The following is a 16,414-nucleotide window of genomic DNA, read 5'->3' on the forward strand; positions in this document are numbered from 1 at the left end:
GCATTCACCAGGCAGAGGGGGCCTAGGAGGCATCTCGAGTAGTGAGAGGGAGGGAGTCAGGGCTGAGAGGCTTTAACCAGCCTGGCCAGTCAAAGCCACCAGAAGCAGATGGGGGCCAGAATGCAGGGCTCGAGAAAGACCCCGTGAAGGCCAAGGATGAAAGGGTGGGCAGGGGCCTGCTGGTGGAAGGTCTAGTAGGTCAGCCTCTGAACTTGGACTTTGTTCTGGATGTCAGTGTTTCCCAACCCTGGACATACACACAGTACAGTCCTGGGAGATGTGAAAACTGCCAATGTCTGCTACAAACAGTGGCCAATCCAGTGGGAGGTAATGAGCACCCCTAGTGCCAAACTGTAGTCTCTAAGTACCACTGCCCAGTAAAAGGAACCAGGGCTCCTTGGAGAAATGACGAACTCTAGGTGGAGGGCAGGAAACATACAAGATGAGCCCAGAACACTGCATCACACCAGACAGCAAGGAAGCTGCCAGTGACCACTGGGGTCCTCTCAAGTGCCCAGAAGCCAACCTGAAGGGCTCCCACAGACCAACAATGAAACCATGGAGCACCAATGCATCAAAATGCCCCATGTTTGATAAGTGCGTGTCACCCTCAGGAATGTACCCACGGTGGCCTTCCCTGCTTGTGGGCGGTGCATCCTGACGACAGGTACGCGTACTTAAGGGTCTGCAACATAAAGCCTTAAAGAGAAACACACACACACAGGAGAAAACTGTCAAACCTTGAACGTTGTTATTTATATTTTTAAAAATGAAAAAGATCATTGTTTGTGTGCTAACCACTTACTTGATTCTGTTTTGTGGTGGACGTAGATGGTTACATTTGAGCTTTGTATTTTGTGAGAACCTTAATGAAACGAAGAATTCCAAAGACAGTCACATTGAGTGTGGAGACTTTTTTCTTAAACTCTCAACAGTGAGTAGACCTTCAATGCTTGTTTTAAACTGAGTATTGGGGAGCCCCGGCTGCCGGTCTTCATCACTGTACTCCTGCAACACTCAGGAGCGCACACACCTTCCCAGGAAGAAGGCTTTATGCAGCATGGCGGTCATGTCCTTCCGCAGTGCTTCCTACCATTATCACTGGGGCGGAGAGAAAGCTAAATTTTACTAACAAGGACAACTCTCCAACCTGTTGACAAGGAGACCGGAACCCAAGTCAATTCAAAACTGAATTCATGCTGTCCTCCTACGTGAAATTTGAGCTAAATACAACTTATTTGGTGAGATATATTAGCAGGCTGTTTTAATGATGCTTTTCAAAAAAGTTTCTTTTCCTAAAATGTCAAACTTACCAACTACATGTTCACTGAAAACTCCCTCCTTAACCTCTGAAGACTGATTTTGCACTATTCTGCTTCAATAATAACAACCATCTGAGAGGGTACTCGAGAGCCCAAGCTGTAAATTTATTAAAATATATAGACGGGAAGATGGAAGGAGGTGATGGGCCAGCGGCCAGGCTATGTTGTCAGCTGCTGGAGATGGCAACAACCCAATACTTTAAGCAGCTGGTGCATCCCAGGCTGTGCTTTAGTTCTGTTGTTGTTTTTACATGTGTTGAATCCTTGGCGGGGGGTGGCGGGGGTGGCCACCTGTGCTGATTTGGGCTACAAGTACTATAGCAGCCAGTCCTAGAGAACTGGGAGAGTAAAATTCTTAGGAGGGTATCAAAAAAAAAAAAAAAAATGCCCCATGTTTATCATTGGAGGATGCTAGTGAACCAATTTGGTACTTTGAAAACATAAACATGGGGAAAGAATCAAGCAATTCCTATATGAACTTTACCATTGGGTAACCAAACAGTAATTGGAAGGAAGTGTTTCCCAGTTAGCAAATGAAGAAGGAATGACAGAATGTCACCATGTCACAACCCCTAATTAATCAATAGATTTGGGTATTGAATATCAATGGCTGCTGCCATCTCAAACAGACACCAAATATTATAAGTCCCCTAGCAGGGACTTCCCTGGTGGCGCAGTGGTTAAGAATCCATCTTCCAATGCAGGGGACACGGGTTGGATCCCTGGTCTGGGAACTAAGATCCCACATACGGTGAGGCAACTAAGCCCGCATGCCGCAACTAGATAGAAGCCAGCGCACCGCAACGAGGAGCCCACACGCCACAATGAAGGATCCTGTGTGCCGCAGCTAAGACCCGAAACAGCCATAAATAAAATAAATAAATATTAAAAAAAAAAGTCCCCTAGCAGAAGAGCCTGAAACCATTTATGAAGTCAGTCCCCTACCACCACCAGATTGAAACTGAATCTGACCAAGTTTCTAGATTCAATGAGCAATTTACAAGAATACAGAGGAACTTATTAAATGACACATGGGGGTGAGAACACAACATTCAGACTATGGGATGCTCTTGGAGATGGTTATAAACTGTTAGGACATGCATTCACAAAAAGCATGAGAAAATCAGAAATTTGAACACTGATGATATTTGATTATTAACGTTGATTATGTGATGATAGCAAAGAATTATTTTTTTTAGCTGTGATAATGGTATTGTGGTTTTTTGGTTGAAGAGCACTCATCCTTTAGATATACATGCTGACATGTTCACAGATAAAATGACATAAGTGAGATCAGCTGCAAAATGCGCCGGAGGGGAGGATGTGGGTGAAACAAGGTTGGCCTTGAATCCATAATTGTTGAAGCAGGGTGAAGGGTGCATGGGGGCTCATTATGCTATTCTGTAGACTTTTACTTTTTATAGTTTGAAATTTTCCATAATAAAAAGTTATGAAAATACCAGGCCCCATCCCCAGAGATTGAAATTAATGAGTCTGGGCTTCAGCTCAGGCATTGGTATTTTTTTTAAGGCTCCCCAGGTGTTTCTACTGCTCAGCTGAGGTTGAGAACTATGGTAATCACTTGTACGCGTCATGCGAGAGCCTGCATGGAGACCAGGAGAGAGGTTGTAGAGGGAAGGGAACTGGGCTAGGAGAAGTCAAGGAGCCAGGCACATGGTCCTTGATCGGGCTGGGTGCGGAATGACGAGAGGGAGGGGTCAAGAACAATGCAAATATTTCGGGGGTGGGTGATGGAGGGGTGCTGGTCACTGGAATAGGGAACATGTCAGGGCTGGTAGCCGTGGGGAGCTGGGGGAGGGTGCTGAGTTTGTTAAGGATGTGTTGACTTCAAGGGGCCCATGTGACTTCCGGTGGAGAAGTTCAGGGAGCAGTTTGGCCAGTGGGTCTAGAGATCCACCTTGAGACCCTGAAGCAGACACAGAAAGTTGGGCCCCATAGGGCTGTCCCCCACACCAAGCCAGAGGTCAGGATGGCTGCAGCCAATGATGGCATTAGGGCCTCTAGGAAACAACAGCACCTTGGCCTCCTGCCTTGGAAAGGGGGGCCCAAATGACCCCATTCCTTTCATGACTGACCATGATTCACCTTTCACCTCCCCACTCCTTGCCCACCTTCCTTGGATAGACACCCAAAGGGCAGCAGGCCAGGCTGAGGTGCCCTGTCCTCCCAAGCAAGTGTTGAGGGACTCCTGTGTGTTCCTACATCCTGTCCTAAAAGCCCACACAGATCAATCAGCATTTGTTTTTTGTTTTTTTTTTTAAATTGAAGTATAGGCGATCTATGTTTCAGGTATATAGCAAAGTGATTCAGTTATATATACGCACACATATATATTCTTTTTCAGATTCTTTTCCACTATAGGTTATTACAAGATATTAAATAGAGTTCCCTGTGCTATACAGTAGGTCCTTGTTGTTTATCTGTTTTATATATAGTACTGTGTATCTGTTAATCCCAAATTCCCAATTTATCCCTTCCCCTCCCTTTCCCCTTCGGTAACCTTAAATTTGTTTTCTATGTCTGCGAGTCTATTTTTGTTTTGTAAATAAGTTCATTTGTATTATTTTTTTACATCCCACATATAAGTGATATCATATGATATTTATCTTTCTCTGACCTACTTCACTTAGTATGATCATCTCTAGGTCCATCCATGTTGCTGCAAATGGCATTATTTCATTCTTTTTTATGGGTGAGTAATATAGCATTTGTTAAACCAATGAATGACCAGCACATCTGAAGGAAGTCCCCGTGGCGTCAGTCACAGCTGTGTATGCCAGCAGCCAGCGCAGCCAGCAGCTGTCAGATTGCCTTGAAATGGCCAACACATATTCCTCCCACAAACGTTTACTGAATGCCTATATGGGCTGGGCACAATGCCAGGCAGAGATGAACTGGAAGCCCAGGGCCCTGGCCTCAGGGAGCTTGCATTCTAGTGGGGAAGCAGACAGTAAACAAGCACACAAAGAAACACAAGCTTTAGAATTTTAGAAAACGGGTTCTCAGCTGGAAGAAGGGGCCTGGGAATCCAACACCTTGGGGTGTTGGGAAAACCACCCAACTTCCTAGGTACTACTGCACAATAACCCAGGCTCTCAGAATCAGAGAACTGACAGAACCTCATGTTAAAGCAGCAGCAACCGAGGCCCAGAGTGGGAGGTGGCCCCCCACGGTCATGCAGCAGGTGATGACCTGGAGACAAGTCTGCATTCTCAAAGTCTGCATTGGCAGTTTCTTAAGCAACAAGTTTATTCTTTATCCACGTAAGCCATGTGGTCTATCTTTTCCTCTGGACAAAAACGATCGCTGATCACAAAGGACCAAAGGGCTCTCCCCCCAGTGAAGGGACTTACCACTGAGTCCAGGAACTGAATGTAAGACTCCAGCCCAGGTCTGGTTTCGCAGAACTGCCGGAAAAGCAGCCTCCCAATTGGCTGCTTGTCACATAAACTGCAGTAATCTCTGTCTAGAGATAAGAAAAGAAGAATATGGTGAGACTCAGAAAGGGCCAGACAGAGCCATCAACCCACACCTGGGTTCTTGCCTCATATAGATGGAGCAAGGTGATTGGCAAACTCTCGGGACCCTTTATCCACCTCCAGGCTCAGCGGACTCAGAAGAGTCAAGGTCAGTGTAGAAAGAGGGGCCAGTTATGACCTTGCCTCTACTCCCCAGCCCACTCCCTTTCCAATGTCCTGATTTCTGTACGGAGATGTTAGCAGTTCTGGGGACTATCTATCACTCTGCCCCTGACTGCCTGATCAGCATGTCACACTCCTCGGTTACAGTGACTGGATAAGTGCGGTGGGCATGTAACCCAAGCCAGGAAAATCAGCGTGAACCACAGACGTTGCCTGGGCACACTAAGCCAAGATACTCCCTCTTCCTCTGGTGCTGGGGTGCATGGGTGTGAGGCCAGGGTCTGCTGCAGTGTTCTTGATAGTGCAAAACAAGCTGCTGTGAGGATAAGGTTGACATACAGAGGAAGTCAGAGCTGGGAAAATTACGAGTAGGTGCTCTGGTGAAGTTATGAATCTCTGGATCACACTATGCCTGCAGCCCAAACCACATCTGAAAAGCTTATTTATGAGCATTATTTAGGGCAATTTGAAAAAACTTTAAATGACTTGTAATTCAAATATTCTAATGAATACAGTAAACAAAATTTCATATTTGCCCAACTGGAGTAAAGCCCAGTCTTAGAATGCTTCAAACTATGAAAACCCTGTATTTTCCAGCTGAGGAGCTAGAGGCACAGAGACAGGATGTGACCAGACCTCAGCCACTCAGTAGCCAAGAGAGTTCTGAAGAGGAAATACAGTGCAAGACTCAAAGCACAGAGGCCTAGAGACCAGGGTTCTAGCCAATGACTTGCTGTGTGACTTCAAGCAACACACTTGCCCTCTCTGGGCCTTAGTCTTCCTCTCGAAAATGAAGATGCATGTTGGACGTAAGATGGGAGGGTCCCTTCTGGTTCTTCCTGCAATGACTCTGCAAGAGGCTTTCTCTGGGCAGAAAGATGCTCAAAGGTCTGGCTAAGACTTGTTGCCTCAGACCCTCCAGAGCACTGAAAATTAGCCCTTTGATTTTGTGGCTGCACCAGGAAAACTCAGGTGACTTCGTGGGGAAACCAGGAAGAGGGTGAGGTAGACCTCAGTTAGAAGAGCTACCTGGGAGGATGGAATGACTGTGTCCTTGCCAACTGTAGAGGAGGAGCCAGGAACCGCCCCCTGGAGATATGGAAAACAACAAGGAGACAGGAACAGAACCATCACGCCCACTCATTTTCATACCCAAAGAGTTTATCCACAGGAGGTACAGCCATTACTTGTAGGGAGGGTTGTGGCTGTGAGCAAGGGCTCTGGAGCTAAACCCAGGTTCAGATCCCAGCCTCACTACTCACTGCCTGTGTGCCCCAGGGCAACTGACCTGACACTTTATCCCTCAGTTTCCTCATCTGTAAACTGGGAACAGTCATCGTACTATCTCTTAGGAGCAGTGAGACCCTGGCACAAAGGAATCGCTTAATAAACACCATCTGTTATCATTGTGGAAGTGGGGGTTTTGGTCTGTTCCATCTCCCTTCCTTTGGGGAAACCTCCTCTCTGTTAGTCTGTAAAATACCATCATAGGGTCCTAAGGGAGCAACTCCTCCCAAGCCTCAGGGATGGGCACGTGACTCAGTCCTGGCCAATCAGAGCCCTCTGTTTCATGGTCACAATGATCGGTTCAGGGCATGTGACCCAGGGGGCCTTGGAGTCCTTCCAGGGTTTTTGGTAGAACTTCCAGAAAAGACACTTGTTCCTCTCTGGGATGACAAGGCCTTAGGACCGGTCAGCCAAGAGTTGCCACAACTGTCTTTCCCACCAGCGAGAGCCCATGGAGAATGAAGCCAGCGCAAGGGAAGGACAGCTGAGTGAGGAAGAGAAGCCTGGAGCTGTGAATATCACAGGAGTCCCCGAAAGGCAGCCTACTGAGGCCCGCCCAGCGCCTGCACCTTTAGCCATCTGTCTTTGCTTAAGCCAGTCAGTGTTGGGTTTTTGTCTCTTGCAACTGAAAGAACAACTGACTGGGGCTGGAGAGTTTTATAGCCCATTTCTCCTTTCACAGGTAGACTGCTTGAGGGCAAGAATGGTTTTTGTAGGAATCCACCAGTTCTAAGTACACCTTGTATCAGAAGGCACTCACAAATTTCTCATTCTCTCTTGAGAGGATACTTTGGTCAAGTGGATGAGCCACCTTGCAAGTCTCCCCTTGGCCCCCTCCTCAACTGGTTTGGGGGCTGAAACTAGCCTTGAACTATTGCCTTAACTCAGCTTACCTTTCCATGCACAGATGGTTCAGGAATAGCCACTCCAACAAACATTTAACTCACCTCATCGTGTGCCAGGATTGGTGGGGGTCGGGAGTGGGGGGAATGGGACATGGTCCCAGCCCTCAGCGATCTTGGATTCTGTTGGAAAGGGGGTGTGTGTGGGGGGTGAGCAGACAAGATCCCAAGTGACAGTAATAAAATGTCAAGTTATCATCAGCCACAGGAGGGAGTCTGGGTGGGAGGGAGCCAGGAGGGTGACAGGTCTGGAGCCCGCACCTGTTAGCACGATGCCCTACAGACACAGCCTGCGTTCTCACCACCTCCCACTCAGCCTGATCCCCCAAGGAGAGGAAAACAAACTTCCCCGTCCTTCCCCAGTCAGCTGAGCTTCCCCAGCACAAACACAGAACAAAGGAAATTACCTTGTGTGAAACTCCCGTTTTATTCAATTATGGCAGAGAGCGCCACATTGCTTATGTGATTTGAGCAAGGGGCCCTCCCCCATTTCCAAAAGCAATTATGAGATTTCATGTACCATATTGTGATTCCTCAAGGGTTCATCTGACAGGATTTTTTCTCTCCATATGGCGTGTGCTGTCAGTATGGAAACAAAGCCGTTATAAACTCACAGCACAGTAAACACCATGTGATTCCAACACAAGCTGTCAGCACCTCCGTTCCGTGCCTCTCCCAGCTGTACAGAGGATCCCAGGCAAGAAAGCCATGCCTTGGAAGCCCAGGAAGAAAGAAGAGGATCAGTAATCATCTATTTGGAAGTTTTCTCAGCTTTAAATAAAGATAAATGGGCTTATCCTCTGAGGAAGCACCACCACCACTAAAATCAAAGTGCAGAGTCTGCAATTCCTTTAGAAATGGAGAACGAGGCCACAGAAGGAAGAATGTGCATTTGGGATTTGATCAAGGTGACAGGAAGAGGCGCAGATGAAAGTTCTTAATGCGTCAAGGGCAAGTCCGAGGGGCAGGTCACTTCGAGAAAGTCAGAGGACACTGAAGTTGAAAGCACAAGTTGCTCTGTAATGCATCTTCAGAGCAGGTCCTTTCTAGTCGGTTTCTACGGAAGCCAGCCATGCTGTAGAAATACAGCTTGGAAGGGCCCCGCCCACAGCCCTTCTCCCAAGGGTGTCCTGTTTGGGTTAGTGGGGAGGAGTACCCAGCACAGAGGGGCAGGGTCCTCCCTGTCTCTGAATCTCTCTCTCAGGCTGGGAGGCCCCTGGGATGCTGTGTATACAGGCACACATGCACGGTCTACACACAAACATACACACCAGCTCTTCTGAATGTGAAAATCCTGCTTTTGGCCACGTCCTCCTTTGACCTTTCCTTCCAAGCCAGAAAGAGTCTGTCGTTACGTAAGATATGCGGGGCATCAGGCTACCTGCCCCCAAAGTATTCACCAATCATCTAATCATTCTAGCCTTATTCTTTTGGTTCCTTCATTCATTCAGCAAACTCTCTTCCAAGGTCTCTTGTTTTTTGATACTAGAAGGTTCCTTCAATTTTCAGACTCTCTTATTGAATTGAACACCTGGGAGGGGGGGTGGATGAGTGGGTGGGAGGAGACACACCTCATACCCATTGGCAGGTTAACGATCCAGAAACAGGCTTGGAGTTAACAGCTGGCGGTCAGCTGAGACCAAGAATAGGGGTGTGGTCTTTGTGATGTGACATTTGACCTCGGCTGCAGGTACATTGGCCTGGTGGACACAAAACTGAAGCATGTCCAGAGGAAGGTGATGGAAAAGGGGGTCCAGAAAGCCCATTATAAGCTCTGAACTTATAGTGCCCTGGATCAAGGGGCAGACTGCCCCAGGGAAGGCTAGGGCCCACCAGCACCCAGGAGGATGGGGGGCAGATGTGCTGGAAAGGCAGCTGGGCTCAGACAGGAAAGGGCTGGACTCCAAGTCCAAGGAGACTGGAATGGATTCACTGTCCCACTGAGGCATCAATGATTTTAGAGCACAAATGATTCAAGTGCAGTGCATGGGAAGGTGGACAAAAATGGGGTGGGAGCCACGAGCCTGAGACATTTACGGAGGAGGTCGCTGGCTTGGGAGCCATTCCCACCTGTGGTTCAAGCCCTGGCCTTTGGGCAGGCAGGGCGCAGCCCCTGTGGTTGGGATCCTGCTTTGGTGAGAAGCCGAACTGAATTGGCTTTAAGGAAACCACATGTCGTTTGCTTCTTCGAGGGCTTGACGCCTCCCAAGCACGCCCACGGCTGGCCCAGGAAGACAGGACTGCCACTCCTTCCCGCGGCACACCGAACTCCTGCCATGCCTCAGACAGAACCGACGTTCCCTTAGCAAGCTCACAGACACTGGCTGAGCCCCTTCTGGGCACTTCATTCCAGGCCCTGTGGCAGTGGGGTGTGGGGAGCACCCCTTAAAGGAGACAGGCTCCGCAGGCATTGTCTTTGTCCCAGCAGTTTGCTTACCAGCCCAGGCAGGAGGGAGGCACATTCACAGACAGGGCTGGGCAGCCACAAACAAAGCTGCACACGCAGGGCTGCCGGAAGTGCCCCGGCTGCAGGGGCACACACACTGCTCTCCTGGTTTGGGTGGGTTTCAGGGGAGGTGCCCAGGGGAGGGCTCGCTGGAGCATGGGAATGGGAGTGATGGGCTCGCCAAAGGCAATGCGAATTGTCAGCAGGGAAGAGGCTGAGTGCTGGGGAAGGAGGAGAAGGTCAAAGCTAGAGAAATAGGGCCAGAGGCTGGGGGGAGGGGCAGGGAGAAGCCACAGGGCAGGGACAAGCCTGGGACAAGTGTGTTAGGGCAAGAATTCAGGGCTAGATCTGTGACCACTGCAGGGAGGCTTCAAGAACGGCTTCAAGTGTATGGAGCTTCCTCAAAAAATTAATATGATCCAGCAATTCCACTGCTGGGTATTTATCCAAAAGAATTAAAATCAGTATTTCAAAGAGGTATTTGTACTCCCACGTTCACTGCGACACTATTCATAACAGCCAAGATGTGGAAACAAACGTAAATGTCCATCGACCAATGAATGGATTTTTAAAATGTGGTATATACATACAGTGGAATATTATTCAGTCTTAAAAAGGAAGGAAATCATGTCACGTGACAACATGGGTTAGTCTTGATGACACTATGCTAATTGAAATAAGCCTGTCACAGAAGGGCAAATTCTGCATGATGCCACCTTTATGAGGTATCTAAAAGAGTCAAACTTGGACTTCCCTGGTAGCCTAGTGGTCAGGATTCCGGGCTTTCACTGTGGTGGCATGGGTTTAAACCCTGGTTGGGGAATATCCCGCAAGCCGCGTGTTGTGGCCAAAAAAAAAAAAAGAAAAAAATTTTTAAATAAAATAGTCAAACTCATAGAAACAGTAAAACAGTGGTTGCCAGGGATTGGGGGAGGGGGAAATGGGGAGCTACTGTCCAATGGATATAGAGTTTCAGTTATGCAAGATGATTAAGTTCTAGACATCTGCTGTACAGCGCTGTGTCTGTAGTTAACAACACTGTACTGTGCACTTAAAAATTTATTAAGAGGGTAGATCGCATGTTAAATGTTCTTACCACAGTAATTTTTAAAAAAGAGAATGGCTTATAAAACATAATGAAATATTGCCACTTGCAGCAACATGGATGGACCTAGAGAATATTATACGTAGTGAAGTAAGTCAGACAGAAAGACAAATACTGTATGATATCACTTGTATGTGGACTCTAAAAAATAATACAAATGAATCTATATACAAAACAGAAACATATTCACAGACATAGTGTAACAGGGAAGAGCTAAATCGGACTCCATGTCTGATCTGTTTCTTTGACTTTAACCTTTGCTTTCCGTTGCTTTTGTTATTATAATCATACATAATGGCCTGCCTCAGGGAACCCTGCCCCTCTGCCTGAAATGTTAAACCAAAGTACCTCTGTTCGGCTCACAGGGAGACGATCTGACCCCGCCCACCTGTGGATGGCTGCAAGAAAGAAGAAATTAACACATCCCCTCCCCCTCCCCCACCCCCCCACCCCCAGGCTGGCCATTCCAGGGGATATTTGCAAAACTTATGGCCTTTTTACTTTCCTACCCCATCTCCTCCCCCTCTCTGTGCTATAAAAGAAACTGGCATGCAAACCATGAGAAGATGGTTTATCGGAGACCCTAGTCTGCCATCTTCTTGGTCTGTCGGCTTTCCGAATAAAGTCGTATTCCTTGTCTCAACACCTCGTCTCTGATTCATTGGCCTGTCCTGTGGTGAGCAGAACGAGCTTGGACTCGTTAACAATAGGAAACAAATTTATGGTTACCAAAGGGGAGAGGGAGAGAGGGAGGGACAAATTAGGAGTATGGGATTAACAGATACAAACTACCACACATAAAATAGATCAGCAACAAGGATGTACTGTAGAGCACAGGGAATTATATTCAATAGGTTGTAATAACCTATAATGGAATATAATCTGAAAAAATATATGTAACTGAATCACTTTGCTGTATATCTGAAACTAACGTAATATTGTAAATCAGTTATACTTCAATTTAAAAAAAAAAAAAAAGAACGGCTTAAAGAAAATGGACAGAAGTGATAGCTTGCTTGGGGATAGGAGGTGAGGCACAAGGGGACACGAATCAGCACAGTAAATTTACTTGGTAATGAAGGTAACTGCCTGAGAATACATGTGCAAAGCATGCCAACATATGCATTTTTGCAACAAACATGTCCTGAAGTTTTTAGGCACAGCCAAGCCTACCTTAAAGGTCGGGCATGACACTTAACAAGTTGTCAACCAACAGAGGGCACAACAAGACAAGGGGCCCTGTCCTTACCACCACCTTCTGATGTTTGGGTGTTTGCCAAGAGCTTCCTCTTGTCTCTTAGCCTGTTCTTGTAATAAGCCATTGACAGTACCCACACTTCAGGACCATTGTGAAGGACACCTGCTATACACTAAATGTGTCCCCCCACAAATTCATACGTAGAAACCTAATGCCCATTGTGATGGTATTAGGAGGTGAGGCCTGGGAAGTGATTAGGTCATGAGGGTGGAGCCCTTGTGTATGGGATTAGTGCCCTTTTAGAAGAGGCCCCAGAGAGCTCCCTTGCCCTTTCTGCCATGTGAGGACACAGAGAGAAGATGGTCGTTTATGAAGTGGCACCTGGACTTTCAGCCTCCAGAAGTGTGAGAAATAAATTTCTGTTATTTTTTAAAAAATAAATTTATTTATTTTTGGCTGCGTTGGGTCTTCATTGCTGTGCATGGGCTTTCTCTAGTTGTGGTGAGTGGGGGCTACTCTTTGTTGTGGTGCGTGGGCTTCTCATTGTGGTGGCTTCTCTTGCTGCAGAGCACGGGCTCTAGGCACGTGGGCTTCAGTAGTTGTGGCACACGGGCTCAGTAGTTGTTGCTCGCGGGCTCTAGAGCGCAGGCTCAGTAGTTGTGGCGCATGGGCTTAGTTGCTCCGCGGCATGTGGGATCTTCCCAGACCAGGGCTCGAACCCGTGTCCCCTGCATTGGCAGGTGGATGCTTAACCACTGCGCCACCAGGGAAGCCCCAGTTTCTGTTATTTATAAATCCACCCAGGCTGTGGTATTCTCTTGCAGCAACCCAAATGGACTAACCTGTTATCTAGTCTTGGGCACATCCCTTAACCTGAGGCCCAGGTCCTCACACATCACACGGACAATCAGAGGATCAGCAACACACGTGAGTGCCCAGGCCAGTGTCAGCACATAGTGGGTCCTCACAAATGGTAGCCATTCGGACATCACCTCTCCTCTATAAGACTCAAGAAGTGGCGGCTTTTACTTCTCTGAAGATTCAGAAAGGAAATGGGATGTAGCCGGTGAAAGGGGGACAACTGTATCAGCACCAAAGAAGGCAAAGCAAAGGCCACTCCTCCCGGCGAGAGCCATTGGCTCTGAGCTCCAGGAGGTCAGAGGCCAGGGCTCTGCGGCCCTTCCCCTCCTCGCTCTGAGCCTCCCTCTCAGAGAGAAGACACATGTATCCCCACAGCACATGGCTGGGGTTAAAATCTCACAACCCACAGTCAGTTCCTTCAAGACTCATAACCCCCAGTGGAATTAGAAACAGGAATGATATTGATAGTGAAGATAAATAAATGCTGTCACTGTTTTCATTCTTTTCGAGTGACATGAAATGGGAACATACTTTCTTAATTAAGAGCCTTTGGTATGTGGATGCTTGGAGGGTCACCAGATTTTCCCAACCAGAAGCCAGAACTCAGGCAGTGGGGACAGCATTGCTCCCCTCATGGCTACAAACCCAAGTGAGGGAGGTCGCCACCCCTCCCTCCCTACCCCTCCCTCCCCATCTGGCGTCAACCCCCAGAGGATGGGGAGCAAGAAGTCACAGCTCTGGGGGAGGGGGTGTCGACCACCGACCACGGAGACCTGCTTGGGACCGGTTTTTCATTGTTGCCCCTAGGCACTCCTTGAACTTGGGCCAATGAAAATGCACATTCCATTTCAGAAGTAGGAGCAAGAAAGGCAGCTTCCTGAGGAAATGGAAATGCTAACACGGGATCCCTTGTTTATTGTACACGGAGGTGGGGGTGGTGGGAGAGCTAATCCAAAAGTGATTCCCGGTTCCTGGAGCCATCTCTCTACCAACTGGAGCTTCCTTTTCTTTTCTTTCATTTTATCTTATTTAACACCGTTTCACCAAAATACCAGGTTTTGTTGTTTTTTCTCGTTGGGGGCAGGGGTGCTTATAGGTCCTGAGGCAACTGAGGAAAACAGATTGGAGGAGACAGGATTAGACTGAGGCCTGGAGCCCCTCCCTTTGCCGTACTCCAGGTCTAAGACAGAGACAGAAAAGGGATTTGAAAACAGCTTTCTCTCAAAAATTCCTGCCAAAGCTGGAAGAAACATCCGGGCGTTTGCTCTGAGGAAAAGGCTCTCTGAAAGGCAAGATAGCATCACGGATAACGGCAATTCTTCACAGCCCGCCTCTTGGAAGGAGCAGGAGAGGAAAAAGGAAACATTTGGTATTTGGTTAGCAACAGCCGAGTGGGTTCCTATTGCTTCAAGAAAGATGTTTTTATGTGAATAACAATGACATATGGCACGTTACACAAACACACCCAAACCGAGCCCCATCCTCCTGTGCTTTTTGTTGCCCTCCTGCTGGTCTCGAGTTTTACTGAATGTCTTGTACTTGTCACGTGTCTCTGCAGGATCAAAACTATTAAGGCTGAGTCTTATAAAGGTTAGTGACACCTGGACAAGTCACATGTAAAAACCACTGAGCTGTAGGGTGTTTGGGCCTGGGCTGCCAGGTGGGGGAAGTGGGGACGGGGGTGGGGAAGGGGGAGGAAAGGAGGGTCTGGTCTGTGGATCTGTGAAAAGGAAGAGGGGTGGGTGGAAGTGTACTTGTCGGGGGACCCATGCAGCCGCCCAAATGAGCCCCACCTCTTTGTGAGGGTTCAGGTCTCTGCCCTGAATCCACTGGGTGCAGTCAAAGCCCAGGAGATACCTGGAGCCTAGGAACAGCCTGGGGGCTGAGCTGGAAAGGATGTCAAGCCTCTGCTGTCACCACGGGGCCCTCTGGGCAGTGATGGGGCCCCAGAGTCAGGCAGTGACCTCTCTTTTATCCTCACAGCCAAGAAAAGCGAAGAATTTAGATATTCCCTTGCAGTGAGAATGGGACGAAGAATCGGGTGGGTAAATGGAGGGGTGGGGTGGCGGAGGTGGACCCAGGGAATGGCCAGGGAGGCACGGACACTGTGTGGCAGTGGCTGGGATGCCCGGCATGGTGGAAGAGCTGGGGACAGAACTGGGACCTGGGTTCCAGGCCTGGCTCTTTTACCGGCCATCTCTACGTGAGAGGCCCAGACCACTGGGCTCTCAGCCCTCTCGCGGGCTGAAAGTCCCCACTCTGTGACTGTAAGCATTCCTTCCACGCGAGCACAGGAGGAGGGTGAGAGCCACGAGGCATCTGTAGAAAAGGCACCTGGTTCATCAGCAGTGGAGGCTCTTGAAAATGCCAGGCAAAAAGGAGACAGCTGATGTGTGTGACCTGTGGTGGTTTCTATTTCTTAAGATTTTAAATGTTTACAGATGAGGGGAAAACAACTATTTTAAAAAGCTGGCTGTAGGATCACTGAGATTAAGAAGGCCCTGGCAAGCAAAGGAGCTGTGGCCGCCAGACATGTCCCCCTTGGGGTGCAGGGCCTGGGTCACAGGCGGGTGCTCAGAACCCCGTTTCACCCTGCTGGGCCTGCGGCAGAGCCTTCCGGGAGCTGGAACCGGGCCCGCTGTGGTGCCCGCACCTGGGAAAGCCTGGTGGATGGTGAAAGACCCGGGGCCTCCCTTCACTCGGGCTCTGCTCACAACCATCCGCTTAGAGCCACATCCTTTCTACAGGCTTTTTTCCTCCTTGAAAAGAAATTTCCATGTGGATACAGGCAATTTTAGAAATTGAAACACGCAGGCCACACCCAGGCCAACTGTATCAAATTTCTGGAGATGGCGTCAGTAGTGTTTAAAGCTCCCCAGGAGATTCCAAGGTCTAGTTCATCATTTTATCCCCAGCATCTGGAACAGTGCCTGGCCAAGCAAGAGCGCAGGTGTATATGTAAAACAAATGAAGATAAAACAAAACAAATGAACAAATCTGTGTGAAGTGGAGGCCATAAGCCTCCAAGTTGGGGAGTAGAAATCCCAGGCCCACACCCCCTCGACACCTCCCCCCACCACCGAGTGGTTAATCTGCCAGAAATGAAGGTCTCCCCCAAAAAACTAGATGATGAAGAGCTGTCCCTAGCAGGGCTTCCATCTAAGGTTAACAAAAGAACCCGTGAGGCTTGCAGGGCTCTGGGTGCCCAGGCCGAGGCAAGGCTGGGCCAGGCCGTCTGCTGCAGCTGTGGTGGGCCTCGCCCCCAGAAGCGAGGAGGGCCTGAACACAGGCCCTGCCTGACTCACTGCCTTCCAGAAAGCTCAGCCAGGGCCATGGGGCTGGGGCCAGGGGGCTGGACTCTGCCTCCAGCTTCTCCCCTGACCCCTGTACGACTTCAGACCCATCATTCTGCTCTCTGGACCTCGGTTTCCCCTTTTACAAAATGAAGCTGATGAACTAGGGGAGCGTAAATGTCCCCGCCTCCCAGTTGGGTGCGTCCACAGGCAGGAGCCTGGTGGGGATGGAGATACCAGAGGGCACGGCCTTTCTCCAGCATCAGAGCCCCAAGCAGGGTTCACGACTGCTGAGGTCTTTAAGGCCACCCGGCTGCGGCCCCTCCTGCACCTGAGCT

At 48.8% G+C, this 16,414-nt stretch overlaps 1 protein-coding gene across 6 annotated transcripts in view; it reads right to left on the bottom strand.

Annotated features, from left to right (window-relative positions):
- Positions 1-16,414, bottom strand: part of GRK5 (G protein-coupled receptor kinase 5) — a 221,499-nt gene that overhangs the window by 61,163 nt on the left and 143,922 nt on the right. For 2 of the 6 annotated variants that reach the window (XM_007173178.2, XM_057531091.1), the window contains exons 3-4: positions 6,014-6,073; positions 4,697-4,809 (exon numbers count right to left, since the gene is read on the bottom strand). The exons of 1 other annotated variant lie outside the window; for it this stretch is intronic. In XM_007173178.2, the coding sequence (XP_007173240.2) occupies positions 4,697-4,809; positions 6,014-6,073 (173 nt within the window). Of the gene's footprint in view, positions 1-626; positions 700-805; positions 1,149-4,696; positions 4,810-6,013; positions 6,074-16,414 lie in introns of those variants that run through there. 3 more of the 6 variants (XM_007173179.2, XM_057531092.1, XM_057531094.1) reach the window with 2 other exon arrangements.

This window comes from Balaenoptera acutorostrata, chromosome 16, assembly GCF_949987535.1.
Source record: "Balaenoptera acutorostrata chromosome 16, mBalAcu1.1, whole genome shotgun sequence".
Lineage (NCBI taxonomy): Eukaryota > Metazoa > Chordata > Mammalia > Artiodactyla > Balaenopteridae > Balaenoptera > Balaenoptera acutorostrata.